Here is an 18,694-nt window from a genome sequence, read left to right as displayed (position 1 = left end):
ACGGCGCTAACGAATTCTGGGAAGTTATAGCTGAAGGAAGTCCTTGCGTTTGCCATCAACGCCTGTTGTTACACCGTCTTCCACTAGGTGGAGCTTCACTGTTTTCTTTTAATCCTTTTTTGGTAATTATAACATAACATTTTAAGTCATATTTTTACTTGATATTGAAGTATAACTTATATATATTTGTGTGATTGTGACACACTTTTGACGTTTACAAATATTTGGATGTTTTTTTTAAGCGTCTCTACACATGCTTTGCTCGACTCATGCTTCATGAGGCTGAGCCTCTGGTCCAGGTCGTGGTCATTTCACGGGCGGTTAATTCTCCAGGCTGCCATTTGAGATGCTGACGCTGCTCAGCTGGAGGCGTCGCGGAATCTTCTGCTAATGTTTCTGAAGTGCAGCGTTGCCATGACACCTCCAGGCAAACCAACACCTGAGATGCCTGCGGGCTCGTCGGACTTTAACCCGGGCAGGTTGATCATGTGATCTGGAGGTTGTCGGGTCAATTAAAAAAAAAAAAAGTGTTTTCGTGTTTTAATTGGTTTTGTTATCGTTGTTGTTCTGCGTCTTAGTGAGCCGCGGAGGTTTGTTGTAGCAGAAGAGTTGACGACGTCATGGCAACGTGTGTGTGCGTATGTGTGTGTTCATGTGTGTGTCAGTTTTTTTGTTTTGGTTTCCTGGATGCTTGTTTGAGTTCATAAGCTCAGAGAACTTAAGTCTGTGCTATCATTACCATCAATATCGTATCGTTCGTATGGACTCAACACTGTTTCTGTTCGTCAGTTATTGTACTGCTTGTTTTTACTGGAAACATTTTATTAATTTTATTAATTAATTAATTTTAGCTTGATTAATATTTTTAGATTTTGCAGCCGAAACTTCATCTTCTTTGACTGCCAATAATAACAATAATAATAATTAAAATAACTTATTCTTATTATTTTTTTATTTTTTTAACAATAATTTTCTGGGTGATGTCTTCTGTACTTAACCCCATGTTGTTTATCATTGTGTTTCAAGACTTTGTAAAGTCACTGTTGAATAATTGATCAGCCATATTTGAGTTTTTGTCTCCCTCCCCGTCTGCAGCTGGTCTTGTGTCTGAGGTGCATGGTAGTGTCACAAGACCAACTGTAACTCGCACATTTGCTGGGATTCCTCTTGTATGATCTTGTGCTGGTTTGATAAAGACTGGCTCGATGTCCGATGGAATACATGTCTTATTATTACTTTTCCCAAGAGTATGGTTGTGTATTGGCAAGAATCTGATGATACAGGAGCAACAATACGATATATTGTGATACTGTAGTAACAAGGATATATGTGTAGTATTGTTGAGTACTTGACTCTGGTGTTGCAGAATTTACAGACCTCATGACTCTTGACAAAGTCGTAACTGCTTTTATTTGTTTTCAAACCAAAATATGTCAAATCGGCTTTAAAAGCTGCTGGAGGCGACTGTATCCTCTCATCCTCAGTCATCGCCTTCATTTGATTTTTCATTAAGCACCAAATGACTGCTGCCGTCTAGTGGCCTAAAGTTGCAATACAATTTATGATTTAGTTTTTTTAATCTAATCTAGTTGAAACGTTGTTGTTGAATATTTATAATATTTTTAAGTGTATCGATATATCCTACATCCCTACTCAAGAGTGTCATGTAAAGCTGGCTCTTACTGTGGTAGCTACTGTGTAGGACAGAGCTGACCTTGGGCAACACACGCTCTGGGAACAAAGAAGATTTGCTGGTGAAAAGAGATGGATTAATCTAAAGTTGTTTTCTTTTCTTTGACGGAGCGTTGATGGCCGTCATGTCGGCTCCAAGAGTTGAAACATGGTCCAGAGACGAACAGACTTGTTGCTCTGTGGACATTAAAAAAGCAACAGCGTCACCAGGCAGGTCTCCGGTGCGAAACCTTGATTCATATTCCCCCTGCAGCTGGACAGCAAGTCGGCGCAGGCTCGCTTCTTTTATGTAATCGGTTCCCGCTTAACCCCTTAAAACAACCTAAAAAAAGGTGAAACTGCTGACGGTGCATATTTTCACAGAGGAATCTGACAAAACCGAGTCTCACCTGGATGCACTCGTGGCGAGCGAAGGAGCTCTAGAGCCGCACACTCGAAGGGTTTTTCTACGCTTGTTTGATGATAAACATGTGGATTCTACAATGTTGCAGCTACTGTGTGTCGAAGAGGCGCAGCTTGTTGACCGGCTGGTCTTCAACGACGGCCTCGACCCAGAGACGTCAGAACCTTGAACCTTTTTTCTTTGATGGTGACGGGTTGCCATGACGACGGGTTACCCTGAGTAGTCCAAAAAAAATAAGCATTTTTTTCAGTTTGTGAGCACGATTGTCATGATTCGATTTTTTTTTTAATATATAACTGGGTCAAATGAGGAACTTTGTTTATGTTTAAATGTTGGATTTATAACTATATTTTCTTTTTTTTATTAAACAATGTTTCATGTTTATCTTAACCTTTGTGTATATATATAGTGACAAATATATATATATATATATATATATAGTTCTGGAATGATTTAGAATTTTGATAAAAAAGTAACCCTTGACAAAATGTAAATACTAGGGGTTTAAGAAAATAACGATACACTTGAATATCGCAGTAATTTGATTTACAATTCCATATTCCATATTCAACTACCGTGCATCGAAAAATACAAATATAGATCCTGAATCTTCATCGTCTTCTTCATCATGTGTTGACTAGGATATGAAAGTTTTCCTACAGAGTAATTATTTGAAAGAAACTCAATAATATCGTGTTGTCGACCCTGAATCGTGAAACATAACGTGTACATTCAAAAAAGAGACGACATGTATCAAAGAGATAACGTGAGTCTTTTTAAGACAAGTAAGTCTACCTTTCACGTTCAGGTTTTAAGATTCAGCCACAATTGTTCGTACGCCTCAAACCCTCATCGATTCCCTTGGATTATCGAGGCGGCGTGAAGGTCACCGAGTGTCTCCCGGAGAACGCTCTTCATTAAAAAAGTCCAAATTGAACTCGCAGATCATTAACCCGCCAGATGAGCTCATTATTCCAGCGTAATTGTCCTCCCGCGATTGAGGGCGAGCGGTGGAGAGTTTGGCGCCCGCGCGGGGCATAGTAGACCAGCGGGACCAAAGCTGGGATTGACATCAGATTAATGAAGATTACGTGCAGCGATTACTGGCCGCGGGATGAATGGCGGGCGAGCGCGCGGATAATTATCACAACTGTACGACCATCAACTGTCAGGAGGCGAGCACCTGAACACGTCGCCCGTTCTGTTTCGATGTTGTTTTTTGGCCCAGTTTACGAAATCACTTTATCTTTATTTTTGTTTTTTTTTATGAAAGTGTCAAAACTCCATTTTTATCTTGAGGGACCGACTTTCCATCACGTGTCAAAGCAGCACACACAGACTCGCCCGTCCGTCCAGAACTGTCGCCACCCCATTAACCCCTCATCAAACCACACCACCCCCCCGCCCTCTTGTCTTGTCCATGTTCTTGGAATGCAAACAAGCACACGTGGAGCCCGACCTCCTGACAGGGAAGCCTGCAGATCCCTGAGCTCGCTGACCCCGTCCTGCCCGGGCGTCCCTGTCCCCGCCGCCTTTTCTCCCCGCGCCGTTTTTCCCGCTTGGCCACGTTTCCCGCCAGGGCGCCGTGGGAATCTCGGACCGCGGGTAAGTTCCTGCTCCGCCAGTCATTTTTGATCAATTAGGTTCTTTTAATCTGGATTAAAGCCGCTTTGCTGCAGCAGCACAACCATGTCCAGAGACTTCCCAGTAAACGTGTGTTCCTGCGCCAGAGTCTCACAGCGAGCTCCGTGAATGACGGCCCAGATTTTCACCATCTGTCTGGATGCCCTGTTCACGTGTGATCACCTGGACTATCAGATTATTTTCTGTGGAAATATGTACTGATGGCTCGAAACCGACTTTGTTCCTCCTCCCCACTTCTCCTTTTACTGCTTCTGTCTCGGAACCACCGACTTCCTCTCGTCTGGAAGTAGCTTCCTTGTGTTGATCTTTAGGGAATTGTACCGACGACCGAATATTTCTGAGTTTGAATCTGAGGGAGGGCAGCGGTCGAGTCACCGACCCTGCACTGGACGGTGCATGAATCGACCTCCAGCCTGTGGTGATCACAGATTATTCTGGATTATTTGTGACTCCTGAGTCGGGGCGGGTTCCCCCTTCTTCGCCCCCTCAGGACCCGTCCTGGCAGCAATTGTCCCTTGCTGAGTGGATCTTCTGGTGGACAAAGGTTGTGACAGGGGTGAGTTACGGTGTCGGGATGGGACGAGGGTCTTTGTTCAATGCCCCTCCCCTTTCCTTCTCCACCCCCCCCCCCTACTCCTTCCTTAACCCCCCTCCCAGGCCTTCCCCTTTATCCTCCCGCCCGGCCATCTATCTCGCGGGGAGCATTGGGGCAGCTGTCACTTAATCCAGCTAATCACAGACTGGGACGTTGGTGGGAAACCAGACTGGGACGTCTTCGTGAGACCAAGTGATGGCGAATTCTAGCGACGGCGTGGGCGCACGCTCGGGGGGGGGGGAGGGGGTGAGGTGCGTCGGGGGGTCAGGATAAGGTGCTCAGTGTCGCAGGACGATCCACAATCTCCAGTTACGCGTCTGCAGCCAAACTTTTTGCCGTCCTGACCCGTTTTATCTCGGCCCTCTCCCGCCATCTTCCCGTGGTCTTCCACAACAACACTCCCCTCCCCTTCCTCCCGCCAGACAAGCCTCCTTAATCCCACAGCCCAGCAACAACCAGCTTGCCCCCCCAACACAGATCAACAGCACAGACTGATGCACACATTTTTCGTACAATCCCCCTCCTCGGGATTTCTCTTTTCCGCTTCACTCCCGTTCCCCTCTTGGCCTCGTTCGCCTGCTCTGGTCAACGTTGGTGACATCGAAGCAGAGGTCACAGCTGCGGCTACTACGACCCACCGTGACGTAACGGGTGCTATTTAGGTCAGCCGGTTGCCTAGCAGTGTGTCCTGTAGCCCCCTGTTAGCCTGGTTAGCTTTCACTGTTAGCACAGGCCATGCTAACACAGACCTTTGACTTCAGTTAGCGTCTCATGAATCGCTGTAAAGGCACAATAAACATTGATTTAACATATTTTAAGTTGATTCAACGGTCAATAAGATTCCATTCGCGATAACAAAATATGGCAGACTACAGACATTTTGTGAAAGTTAATACATTTAGAAAGTTTATAGCCACTCCATAGCTAGCTAGCATATGTTTCCACTTACCGACAGATCGTGATATTTGTCCAGAGTATATTTAAAGTTTTTCTGCTTCATTCAGGTGATGCAAGAAAAGATTTTGTGTTTGAGATTTTGGGCTAAATTGTGCTTTTTTTTCTCTCTTTTCATCTACTATTACACTTGTTTCAAGCTATTAATTTTTCCAGAAGGTACAAATCAAATTCATGTGTGGTGAGATGGTTAAAAAAAAAAAAAATAGGTTGACATAGGAAAAAAAAAGTCTTATTAGACTGTTGACCACACACGTGTAGAGGAATAAAGGGGTGTAGCCATTAACTTATCTCACAATGCTACTTGTCAATTTATATTCAGCTCAAGATATTTCGATATGCTTGTATAAGTTTTTGGACACAGAATTTTAGTGCCATCTTGTGATTCTTTCACGCTCCTTTGCTTCAATTAATACAACTGTATAGTATCCTCTCATCCTCAGTCATCGCAGGATTTCATTGTTACTTTTGCTGCAGAGGACGTAACGACTTTTCCTATCTAGAGGCCAGAAGTTTATTCGCAACATCCACATGAACAAAGGCTCAGAATATTTGCATTTAAAAAAAAAAAAATCGAATTACTTCATTTTACAAACACTTAATTGCATATAAATAAACCAAAACGCATGAAATGGAAAGCTATATTTTTGACTGGACGACTTGCAAAAGCATTCTGTTGGAGACAAACCTGTAAAATATGGTATTTAATAGTTCATATTGGTCTGTGGTTACTGAGGGTTCATTTGACCCAGAGCTTGTTGGTTGCGAGGGTCAAAGGTCACACACATAGTATGTCTGTCTCTGTGAGATTAATAAAGTATACATCTATCTATCATCTATCATCTATTTTTGCTAAAACCTCAAACTCTGTTTTTGTGAACAACAACAACTTGGGTGAGACTTTTTGGATTTTGAGTCACTACAACGGCAGGTCGGAGTCACCTACGAGAGCACTTGAGTGGATTGTAGCGGCTCACGAGGTGGTCTGTGATTGATGGCTGAGCCCTACTGGACCACTTCTGTGAAGCGAACCCGCCAGCATCTCTCAGATGAGGGCGTGGAGACGAGCTGCTGCTGGGAAGCAAAATAAAATAAAGCAGAGAGCAAATATTAGTCATGAGTCACTGGATTTTTGTGTAAATAAGCTCCACGTCTCGCCTTCTCCAGTTCTTACTCGGGTTTCTTGGGCCGCGTAACTTTAGTGCCGGTCTGGCTAACCGGGCCAAGTGGCACCGGAGACGCTGTAGTAGCAAGGAAGTCGATTCGGGCTTCAGCGCCGGTGTCGGTTTCATCTCCAAGTCTCGGGTCTTTACACATGTATGGCCTTGTAAGGCCGTGAGAGACGGTGGTTCTCGACCCGTGCTGTGATGAAGGGAACCAAACGAGGATGGATCTGGTGTCGAGATCAACGACCAGTCAGAATCTGTAGTTTAAAAGGTCATTTATCTGCCTTGTCAATACATCTGCAAGTATGTTAAGTATAAACTTCAAATTTATTTACTGTTTTTTTTCATTTGAATTTCAGTGGGAGGAGTCGTATATATTTATATTATATATTTATGATATATTTCTTTATAGTTGGTCCGTCATGACAATAAAAAAATCAAGGAAATGAGATCAACACCAGGAATTCCCCAACGTATCGTAGTACATCAGAGTCTCTCATTGTGTTGACCAGGTTTAACTTCCTCCACACCCACACAAGTATTTTCTTATTCTAGATAGATTGTAAATTCTTCTACTATAACTCTTATTCTGTAATAAATCCTCTACATTCCTGCAAAATGACATACAGTACAGGTCATTTTTAAAACTTGCACAACCATTATGACTACCTGCCTTGTAGAGTCTTGTCAGGTTTGAGCCTCAAGTTGAAATGTGTCATGTATTTTCAAGTTTAACCTTTTGTCTTGAACTCCACACGTCCTAAAGTTCTTTCTCTTCTGCAGCGCACCTACTCTCTGATCGTGGAGGCGTGGGACTGGGACAACGAAACGCGCACCGACGGTGAGTCTTTCATCTTCAATCCTTTCGGTGTCGCTATGACTTTCATCGTCGCTCCACACAACTCCTCGGCCATGTCGGTGCCGCCCAGCTGCTTCCTGTTTTGCGTGGTGCGGGATGTTTACAGATCCTGCCGGGAGGAAGCTAGGCTACGATCAGAGTCTCTAACGGTTTCTGTGCTCTCAATGGTCCATACTGACGGAACCTGTTGATGTGATGTCACTTCCTGTCCCCACGCAAAACTCACTTCCTGTCCGAAGAGATAACAATGAAGGAGGAGTCGAACTGATTTGAGACTTTTGTTCTCTGCCGACTCAGCTTCTATATTGGTTTTCTTTGCTTCCTCATGTTGCTTTTTTTAAACATTGATTTGTTTTATCTACTTTTATTCATGACATTTGTCTGCAGTTTGATTTTTTTTTTTTTTATCGAATTTTCTGCCAAAATCAATCTCAATTATTTAGTATAAATACAGTATATATTATTATTATTATTATTGGCTAAAAATAAAGTTAATTTTTATAATATCTTTATAATTTAAGTCATCAGTAAATTGTGCATATTTTTGTAACGCATTTCATTTATTCATTCATGGGATTTCTACCTCTTTATCTTTTATCTGAGCCTAAGTCGTCCAAACTTGGCTGGCGGTCAGCGGTTGGTCCTGTTCTTGTGCGTCACGTGACTTCCGTTCTCAAGCGAAGTTAGCAGCAGATATTTAATCTGACGTATTGCTGGTGTTTCTCACGAGCCACTGAGACACAAGCCTTACGCTGTAGGGCGATAAACACAACTTAAGGGATTTGATCAAAGTCCCACACAGGGTGTGTTTGTCGAAGATCACTCGATGTTCGTCACAGAAGCGGAAACATCCAGGTTCTCTCTGTTCACTGACGTGATTGAAGATCCTCACCATCCTTGGCTCTGATGATGGGGGGGTTTAGGGTATTGGTCTTAGTGGAGCGTGTTCGGTGGCGGGCGAATGGGGCGCTGAAGGAGATCAGTCTGGTAGGGAGGAGCAAGGTTGTTGAGGGCTTTGCAGGTGGTGAGGAGGATCTTGAAGTGTATTTGTTGTTCTACAGGAAGCCAGTGCAGTTGACGGAGAATGGGCTTTTGATGTGTTCAAAATTGTGTCCAAAAATGGTTCAAATTCACAGTGAAACCACGTTCTGTTCACAATCTATCTATTAAACCCAAATATAAACTCAAACTTGTCAAAGACGTTTGGAGTCTGCCCGGTCCAGTCTCTCTTAGGGAGAAATTGAAAATGAATTTGCAACTTCGGTAATCCCAATCCAGACCAACACCTGGTCTGGTCCAGAGTCTTCCCAGGTCTGTTAGCTACAGAAACAACCATCTGTCGCCGTCAAAGCACTTGAGCTACATTAGCACTGGGTCTCTTTGCTAACACGACCCGGTCAGCGAGTCGGTGGCTCAGCAGGCAAGTGTCGTCCGCAAGTCCCCACTCCACTCCCCACTGGGTGTTCTCAGGAAAGGCGGCCGGCTGTTTTCCTTGTGTTTATCTAGCAGGAAGTGAGCGACCCGACCGGCTCGGCTCAGTGTTTGGACACGGCGGCAGTGCGGCCCGGCTCGGCCCGGAGCCCATTGTTCTGTCTGTGTCGAGCGCCGCCGGTTCTTTCTGTTATTGTTGCTTAATTCTGTCTGACATTGTGTTGCTGCAGCAGAGGAAGGTGTGTGTGTGTGTGTGTGTGTGTGTGCGTCCACAGCCGTGGGTAAAAGGAAATCCCCCCCACCACCCTCCCCCCACTTCCACTCAGATTGTTTCTCGTCGATCCCGCCGAGATAAAGATTTCTTTCTTTGCGACCAACAAAACAACTTAATGAGAGTGTTGACATGCTAACGGCTAAGCGTAGCATCGCTTATGAGAACTCTGGTTTCCTCTCCGTCACCTCAGCCCAATCCAGTCGCTGTTCCCCCGTCACGAGCAACACAACTGTTCTGTTAACGTGATTAAATACGACAAGAAACGCTTCAAACCGACAACAAAAAAAGAGCACATTGAGACCTCAAACAAACGATGAGTGTGTGTGATAACTTGTTTTGCTGCTGTCTACCTGAACCCCTCGTTCGTTCGTTCCAGAAGAGGACGAGCTTCTGATCGAGCGCGACTTACGCACCGGGATGATCAACCCTGGAGATCCGTGGCAGACCGTCCAGCACGACGGCGCCGTGGCTCGCCTCATCTACCAGGTCCGAGTCCGCTGTGACGAGAACTACTACGGCAACAAGTGCAACAAACTCTGCGTGCCTCGCGACGACTACTTCGGACACTACCGCTGCGAGCCGTCCGGCGCTCACGTCTGTCTGGAAGGATGGATGGGCCCCAACTGTGCAACCGGTGAGCATCTCTCTTGGGGATCCTAAGGTTCTGACTCCAACTTTTGACATGCATTTCTGAGAAACTAGTGACTAGTGGTGTGTATTGTCAAGAATCTGGCGATAAGATACGTATAATGATACAGTGATAAGGACACCATATATCGTGATACTATAGGTACAAAGATGTATTTGTAGTATTGTCGAGTACTTGTCTCTGGTGTTTCAGAATTTAAAGACCACATGACTCTTGACAAAGTCGTAACAGCTTTCATTTGTTTTTAAAACCAAAATATGTCCAAAGATCAGCTTTAAAAGCTGCTGGAGTCACCGTATCCTCTCATCCTCAGTCATTCCCTAGAATCTCGCTTGATCCTCTATCAGCGGAGAACGTTATGACGGCTTCCATTAAGCAGTTGAAAGTTTCACACATCTCTGTTTATCTCTGGGTCGAGGTGGACCGAAGCGCGCAAAAACAAATGTAATTGTTGTATCCTTTGTGTTGCCTCTGGACAGCCTTCACCACTGCATTTGTATTCATGGAAGGCAGGGAGGTCACTCACGTTGACCATTAGGCAACACAAAGAATAAAATAATTACATTTGTTTGCAGGCCTCCGGGTCACTTTGACCCTGAGATAAAACAAGGTATAGCTCAAACACGTTTGTATCCCGGCCTACGGGTCATTTTGACCCTGAGCTAATATAATATAAAATATATTTCTTGCCTGTTCATTTTAAATACGAATGTTTTGTTTTATACAAACTATATTGAAATGTAAACCACAAATAACTAAAATCCAATCATTTTTTTTCTTTACGTTTTTCTTACACCCTTACTTGCGTCCAACAGGAAGTGACTCGACACAGCGTTTTTTAGATAATGAATCTCACTATTACGGAAAAAAAAAAGTCAGGACCCATAAATCCAGTCCTAAGTCACAGTTGAGGATGAAAATATCAGAGAGCCGGCAGCTGGTCCGGAGGCGGAAAGTGTTTCCACAAACTAGTGTCACTTCCACGCGTCGAAGGAGGCGAATGTTTGCTGGTGGTTTTGACCTGATTGTGACTCTTGAAGACATCATTGTGAACAGTTTCAGCTCCTGGTGCTCGTGGGGGGTGTTGGTCGAGAGTGGGGGTCATAAATCAATGTCTGACCGGAGGAGAGGGGGGCGGGGGGTCCAGTTGTTTTCAAAGGCTGTTGTACATGTCGTTTACAACCCTCCTGAACCCTCACGTCTTGTTGCACTTGTAGCAAAGATGTCAATCAAATAAGCGACGCCACTTGTTCTACCACTGCTGTATGTCCAGTAGCAATGTAGCATCAAACCATTAGCATGTTGGTTAGCATTTATCCAGAGTGACTGACCGGTTAACATGTAGGACCTCAATATTCTAGATTGATGAAGGAACTGTCACGTGAGCTAACCATATATAAATAATTATTTATTGTTTTTCTGATTATCAAGACAATGAAGCAGCAGTTTGAGTGACAGGAGACAAATGGAATCTTTGATTGAGAGTTTCATTTTTTTTATTAAATTAAGTAATTTCTATATAAAAAAGGTAATTGAATAAAAAAAAAATGTTTGTGTATGTTTTTGATATTTTTTGTCCAATAATTCCAAAATAAAATATAGTTTATATATTTGAATTCTTTAAATTCAATGTAAAATGCAATGGTGCCTCATGACTGGCTTTAGTTTGCTACATTTACTTTAGTTAAATATTCAATATAGATATAGAAGTATTAAATTCAATTATTTGAGAAAAAATATATATATATATTTTACATTTGAAATGATAAATTAAATCGATGAATATTCTCATTGACTGATAAGAGCTGCAGTTGTGGTTCCCAAGCGTTTTTGAACTAATCTCTGTCTCTTTTTCCTCTTTCCCAGCGATCTGCAAACAAGGATGCGACCTGTCACACGCCCGCTGCTTAGTCCCAGGGGAGTGCAAGTGAGTTCAGATCCTAAGGTTCTAGCGTAACTGATGTGCGCCGCCACATGTAGACGACACCAGTTTGACAGGTCGAGGCCTCGCCGCTCGCGCCTGGAGGTATTTTTAGTTCTGGAGAAGGAAAAAAAAAAAGAAAAGCTTAGACGGAAGATCTGCTTGGGAGGTTTGACCGAGGCAAACGTGCCAGGAATCGTCATCTCCTCATCCGCAGTGCAGGGATGGAATTTGAACGTGTCATTTCCTCCAGAACTGACAAGACGAGTCGCACCAGGATGCGAGAACAATCCAGCCGTTTCAGGAAGCCGCTTCGCATTTTTGTCTCCTCGCTTCGCCGGCTGCGTCTCCGCTCCGTTTCTCATTCAGCCCAAATGTCAAATCCCAATCAACAGGAAAGGTGAGCGAGAGCCTTCCTGCCGTGGCACGACTCTAATGAAGCCTCGGGTCTGTTCAAATCCCTCGCCGTCTCCTGCCCTTTCATTCCTTTTATTTCATCGCCGTTTTATGGCTTTTGTCAACCTTTGTCTGCTCGCCACGGGCTTGGACCGGCGCGAGGCCGGTCCGTGCCTGCAGAGGCTACATGTTACTGGCTGTGTCAGGCGTGTTGTGGCACATTTCTGCCTCTTTAAGTCAAAAAATAAAACCCCACCTGCCAACATTTCGCAACGCCGTGGCAGGTTGGAAGATGCCGGGACACGACGACGCCAACGCAGATTTGATGAGTCGGCACTCGGCTCTGCATTTCTGACCAGGTGAATCAGCGAAAACCAGACGCGAGGTGTGACTAGGCTAGCTGAAGAGTAGCGATGAGTCCTGTGATCCTCATCAGAGCCTCAGGCCACATACGATCCTCACCCGTCACTACTTAAGCTCTGGGGAAGCATTTTTGTATGTGACAGTAATCATTAAGATAAAGCCTCCGAGATGGAAACCGACTGTCACTTGCTGGACGTGGTGTTGCTGGTGAAATTATAAGATAAAAAACCCCCAAAATATTTAAAATGTAAAATACAAAATCCATGTAATTTAGGTCTAAATATTGTAATGTCTCTTAAACATGCTTGCATGGACTTAAAAATGTTGCTAGCTTCATTTTTCAACTGATTCCAACAAAAGACGTGGAAGCTGTCGAGGACTAAAAGAAGGCCTTGAACTTTCTTTGTAACGAGACGAAGAACATTAACCTATTCACAATATTGTAGCACTAATAATGTGGGTGGACGAATCAGGCTAAAAACGAAAATCAAGTGTCAAGTATTACTCCCACTCTGAGAACGTTTTGTTTAATTTGCCTTTATGGGATCGAAAGACATCAATCCAGGCGTGTAAATAAAAGTCACCGTAGCGTCAAGCTTCTATTTGACATGGATTTACATTCCACCTTCAACTAGTTCCTTAGAATTATTTGATCGACAGAAATGTGTAGCAATCCAGCGTCACAAGTAGGACTTTCTTGGGTAAAATGAAGTCAAAATCTGATTCTTTTTTTTTTCTTCTGTTGGCTCCACTTGAATATTGTTGCATTACGTTTGCAATCCTGAAATAATTTTGCTAAACGACTTCAAAATATTGACTCAAGACAGTGCAAATGTGCAAAAGTGCAAAAAAATTGTTCGGGGGTGGAAGAAACCCACTGTATTACCGAGTCAACTTTTCAACACAAAAACATTGTTCATTGGAAGTGTCAAAACTTCTGACTTTGTGTTTTACAAAGTCGAATGTAAATCAGCAGAACTCCGTCTCCACAGACGAGTGTCGGCTTCTCTTGTTGTCCCGGGTTCTGTTTGTGTTCTTGCTATTTCGCTGTCAGACCCTCTGCAGCTAATCATATACAGTGGGAGAAGCATGCCAAGTATTCCCTGAAGCCCCCCCAGCCCCCCACACGTACCCTCATCCTGAGACTTAGAAAGACCTTGTCTCCAGGCGGCAGCGGTGCCGTCTGCAGGAGCTGTTGCTCAAAATAACCTTCAACTGACAAGACAGCTGCCCCGACGACATCCAGCACCTCGGAATAGCCCGGCGCTGAACACACACACGGGCGCACACGTATACAAATACACACATGCGCACACGCAGGCGTACACATACACACACTCGCTCACACGCACTTTAGACTGGTTCACAGGAGCCGCTGGAAGTATTCTTAACCCCCCAGCCCGGAATGTCACCCTCCACTAAGATTAGTGTGTCGGAGCAGATTTTGACTTTTTCCACTGAGGGACGTCTGCACCTGAGGGACAGCAGCGCTCGCGTCCCCTCCCGCCCCCAGCTCTCCACACTGGGACAGGTGCTAGTTTACATGGACAGTTTCAGGAGCGGTTAGATGTTCTACAAATGCTCAGTTTCACGTAACCAATGGCTCAGAAGTTACAACCTCAGCGTTTTGACAACTTTGTTGACTTTTATTACTTTTGTGCTGTGACTATTATGACCTCTGTGTTGTGACTATTATGACCTCTGGGTTTTTGATCTCTGAACCTCACTGTGGACTATTATTACTATCATGTTGACTATTCTAAACACTGACCTTAATGTTACATTGTGACTGCTGGGTTGCAACTATTATGACCTCTGTGCTGTGACTATTACCACTGTTTTTGATCCGCGTCGACTGTTGCGACCACCGCGTCGACTGTTACGACCACCCTGTCGACTGTTGCGACCACCGCGTCGACTGTTGCGACCACCGCGTCGACTGTTGCGACCACCGCGTCGACTGTTGCGACCACCGCGTCGACTGTTGCGACCACCGCGTCGACTGTTGCGACCACCGCGTCGACTGTTGCGACCACCGCGTCGACTGTTGCGACCACCGCGTCGACTGTTGCGACCACCGCGTCGACTGTTGCGACCACCGCGTCGACTGTTGCGACCACCGCGTCGACTGTTACGACCACCGTCTCGACTGTTGTGACCACCGCGTCGACTGTTGCGACCACCGCGTCGACTGTTGCGACCACCGCGTCGACTGTTGCGACCACCGCGTCGACTGTTGCGACCACCGCGTCGACTGTTACGACCACCGCGTCGACTGTTACAACCACCCTGTCGACTGTTGCGACCACCGCGTCGACTGTTGCGACCACCGCGTCGACTGTTGCGACCACCGCGTCGACTGTTGCGACCACCGCGTCGACTGTTGCGACCACCGCGTCGACTGTTGCGACCACCGCGTCGACTGTTGCGACCACCGCGTCGACTGTTGCGACCACCGCGTCGACTGTTACGACCACCGTCTCGACTGTTGTGACCACCGCGTCGACTCTTGTGACCACCGTCTCGACTGTTGTGGCCACGCGTCGACTGTTGTGGCCACGCGTCGACTGTTGTGGCCACGCGTCGACTGTTGTGGCCACCGTCTCGACTGTTGTGACCACCGCGTCGACTGTTGTGGCCACGCGTCGACTGTTGTGGCCACGCGTCGACTGTTGTGGCCACCGTCTCGACTGTTGTGACCACCGCGTCGACTGTTGTGGCCACGCGTCGACTGTTGTGGCCACGCGTCGACTGTTGTGGCCACGCGTCGACTGTTGTGGCCACCGTCTCGACTGTTGTGACCACCGCGTCGACTGTTGTGGCCACGCATCGACTGTTGTGGCCACCGTCTCGACTGTTGTGACCACCGCGTCGACTGTTGTGGCCACGCATCGACTGTTGTGGCCACGCGTCGACTGTTGTGGCCACGCGTCGACTGTTGAGGCCACCGTCTCGACTGTTGAGGCCACCGTACCGACTGTTGAGGCCACCGTACCGACTGTTATGAGGCAACCTTGCCGACTGAAACGTTGTGACCACCTTATCTAGACTATTGGGAACTTTGTGTTGTTGCACTCTGACCTTTGACCTCTGTGTCTTGCAGTTGCAACTACGGCTGGCAGGGTCAGTTCTGCGACGAGTGCGTCCTCTACCCCGGCTGTGTCCACGGAACCTGCAACGTCCCCTGGCAGTGCCACTGCGAGAAGAACTGGGGCGGCCTGCTCTGTGATAAAGGTAGCGACTTCTATTTTTCAATATTTTAATACATGTTTGTTGAAGTTTAAAAAAAGTTCCTCAAGTTTGCCTGATCATGGATGATAACAAATACTTCTGAGAAAAAGTTTGATTATTTGATTATTTTTTTTAAGTTATCATTGTTGGATCTCGTCAACACCTAGTTCTGTGGTCACAATAGTCGCAGCAGGAGCTGGATCCGTTTACATTGACACCCGACACTCGTCCCCCTGCGTCACTCTTTGAGGATGAGACCTGGTTCTGAGTTCCTGAGGAAAGATCCCGCTCATTTATTTACAAACGCCTCTTTAGTTGAATGGGTCTTGCTCGGCTCACTTCTCGGTGCGGTTCTGGTCTTCCTTCGTCAACCTATTTGTTACTGTTTACGTGTAAACATTGGGAGCAGAGCTGCCGGCTCGCTTAGGAACCGACCCATCAGTGACAGCTGCGTATCTAAACTGGGCCCAGAAGGATGGTTTCCCGGAGCAGCTCAGTTCTGGTCCAGCTTGCACAGAAACAGGCTCATGTTGCAATGATTTTCTGTTCATCACCAAACCTGACCAGAACAGCCTCGATTAAACCTTGATGTGGATGTTGATGAATCGGTCTCATTCCTTGTCGGATATAGTTTAGTTGTTTTTAAATGTTTTCTTCATTAAATTCCTCTGCAGACCTAAACTACTGCGGCCGCCACAAGCCGTGTGTGAACGGAGGAACCTGCATGAACACGGAACCCGAGTTCTCCTGCGCTTGTCCACAGGGCTACTCGGGCAAGACGTGTGAGATCGGTGAGTGTCTGAGAGTCCCTGGACCGAACCAGAGTGTCTGACTCCTCCTCTTCCTCTTCCTCCTGCAGCCGAACACGCCTGTGTCTCCAGTCCATGTGCCAACGGAGGGGTTTGTCACGAGTTAGAATCCGGGTTCGAGTGTCAGTGTCCGGCAGGTTGGGCCGGACCAACCTGTGCCCGAGGTGAGTCACCACGCAAACCAGGTGACCGCTTTATCAGCCCCTATGTTTGCACCTCCCCTATATAAGGACCCCCTCCATGTTAGCACTTGTCAATTTTAACACCTCATCAATTTTTGCACCAATTGTTAGCATTTAACCTGTGAGTCCTCGTCAATGTAAACACAGCACCAATGTTAGCAACTTATCAGTGTTAGCATCCCGACTATGTTAGTACCTCATCAATGTTAGTACCTCATCAATGTTAGCACCTCATCAATGTTAGAACCTCATCAATGTTAGCACCTCATCAATGTTAGCACCTGTAAATGTTAGCACCTCATCAATGTTAGCACCTGTAAATGTTAGAACCTCACCAATGTTGGCGCCCGCATATCTTTGCAGCTCATCACAGGTAGCATTGCACGTTGCTAACTATTTATCAATTTTTAGCACCTCAACTATGATAATGGCAACCCACCAAGCTAGTAACTTATCAGCGTTAGCATCCCAACTGTTTTAGCACATGTGTTTGTTTGCAGCACTTCAACATTAGCAACACACTTTGCTAGCAATTGATCAACATTAGCGCCCCACCAATGTTAGCAAGAGGTCAGTCTTAGCATCCCAGCAATGTTAGCAACTTGTCAATGTTAGCACCTGTGTCTTTTTGCAGCTCATCAATGTTAGCATCACACACTAGATATGTTTCTAATACTAAGCTAATGTACATGTCTGATTGCAGACCTGGATGAGTGTGCGTCGAGTCCCTGCGCTCAGGGAGGAACCTGCATCGACCTGGTGAACAGTTTCGAGTGCGTTTGTCCTCCTCAGTGGGAAGGAAAGACCTGCCAGATAGGTGAGAGTCCAATTCTCTACTTTCCCCTAATCACACCTGCGACTTCCTGTTTTCCTTTTCGTGGTAAACAGTTTTTATCTCCACCAAGAGACTAGCTTTCCACCGACTTCCTGTATGACATTCCAACGATTTTTGTTTTTGGAAATAACCATTAAATGACGCGTTGACCTCTGGGATTCTGTTGTGCTACTGGTGTTAGTGACTGAGTCGGCTTCCTTAGCGATGCAAGCGTGTGTTCATGAGCGCACGTTCAACACACACTTGTGTCCTCGGCTCCTTAAAACTGTGTAGGTTTCAAGCATGGGCCAGTTATCGGTGTGCCTTTGTTACGTCCACCTATGAGTATGTTCCTGAGGTTTCTCAGGCACCCGTTTCTTCCCACCTGTTAGTTATCTTTGTCGTCTCTGCAAGCGAACGTGACTCTCTGAATCCAGGAAATGGATGTGGAGCGGTAAACAAAGTTGGGGTGGTTGTCAGGAGGAGCGACGAAGAGGAGCGATGAAGGCGGGAAATGGATCTCGGAGCAGATCTCGTCTTACTAGCTCAGCTTTCTGTAACTGGCCCCCCTGTATTACCCGGGTTTGTGCTAGCTGGTGTTGGATGTCTGCAGTAAGACGGGTGTGTGAGTGAGACAGCAGGGCTCCCCAGTGAGACCCCCAGTCTGCCTTTAAATATTGGAGCGCTTTTTAATTTTTAATTTAAAAAAGAAGTCACCTGCAAAATGAGCTCTACAGCTTCATTAAATATTATCGCTGAAATTGTTTCAGTATCCAGATTAACATTCTGATACAACAAAACACACTAATATGTGACCATTCACTCATCATCATATATTTAAACTTACATACTTAATATTGCATATAAGCTGCCTTCCCTCTAAACAACACTAAGTAACGGTGACTTAGTTCTTTGCCGCCCAGCCAACCAATCCCAGCGGGTGATCACTTTTGACATAGGAACAAATAATAAAAATAAAAATAATTGAAATAAAATACAGATATGTAGCAAATAAATAGCCATCCTTGAATAGAGCAGTGTGTAGAAAGGCAATCGTGGGAGTTTAGTTTTGTTGGCACCATGAGTAAGGTGGGTGCGGTAATTAGTGCCTGCTGCTAAGTCCTGCGGTTGTGTTGAAGTTGATCTGCTGTTCAAATAAATGATCTGTTTGTAAAAGACACGAGGAGCTTTGCTGTTTCTGACTGTAAACAATAGAATGACACTTTGTACTGTGTGCAAAAAGAGAGACCGCGGAGGGTAAGCATTGCAAGGTACGACTGTACTTTAAAAATGCTAGTATTAAATATTTTT

General features: G+C 45.5%; 1 protein-coding gene across 2 annotated transcripts in view; it reads left to right on the top strand.

Moving 5' to 3' along the window:
- jag2b (jagged canonical Notch ligand 2b) overlaps positions 1–18,694 on the top strand; it is a 42,254-nt gene that overhangs the window by 9,658 nt on the left and 13,902 nt on the right. For both annotated transcript variants that reach the window (XM_087804944.1, XM_087804943.1), the window contains exons 3-9: positions 7,238–7,295; positions 9,395–9,652; positions 11,534–11,594; positions 15,451–15,581; positions 16,253–16,369; positions 16,438–16,551; positions 17,273–17,386. In XM_087804944.1, the coding sequence (XP_087661070.1) occupies positions 7,238–7,295; positions 9,395–9,652; positions 11,534–11,594; positions 15,451–15,581; positions 16,253–16,369; positions 16,438–16,551; positions 17,273–17,386 (853 nt within the window). The remainder of the gene's footprint in view (positions 1–7,237; positions 7,296–9,394; positions 9,653–11,533; positions 11,595–15,450; positions 15,582–16,252; positions 16,370–16,437; positions 16,552–17,272; positions 17,387–18,694) is intronic.

This window comes from Callionymus lyra, chromosome 13 (assembly GCF_982586985.1).
Source record: "Callionymus lyra chromosome 13, fCalLyr1.hap1.1, whole genome shotgun sequence".
NCBI classification, from domain to species: Eukaryota; Metazoa; Chordata; class Actinopteri; order Syngnathiformes; family Callionymidae; genus Callionymus; species Callionymus lyra.
This window is presented reverse-complemented; position numbering and strand designations above follow the sequence as displayed.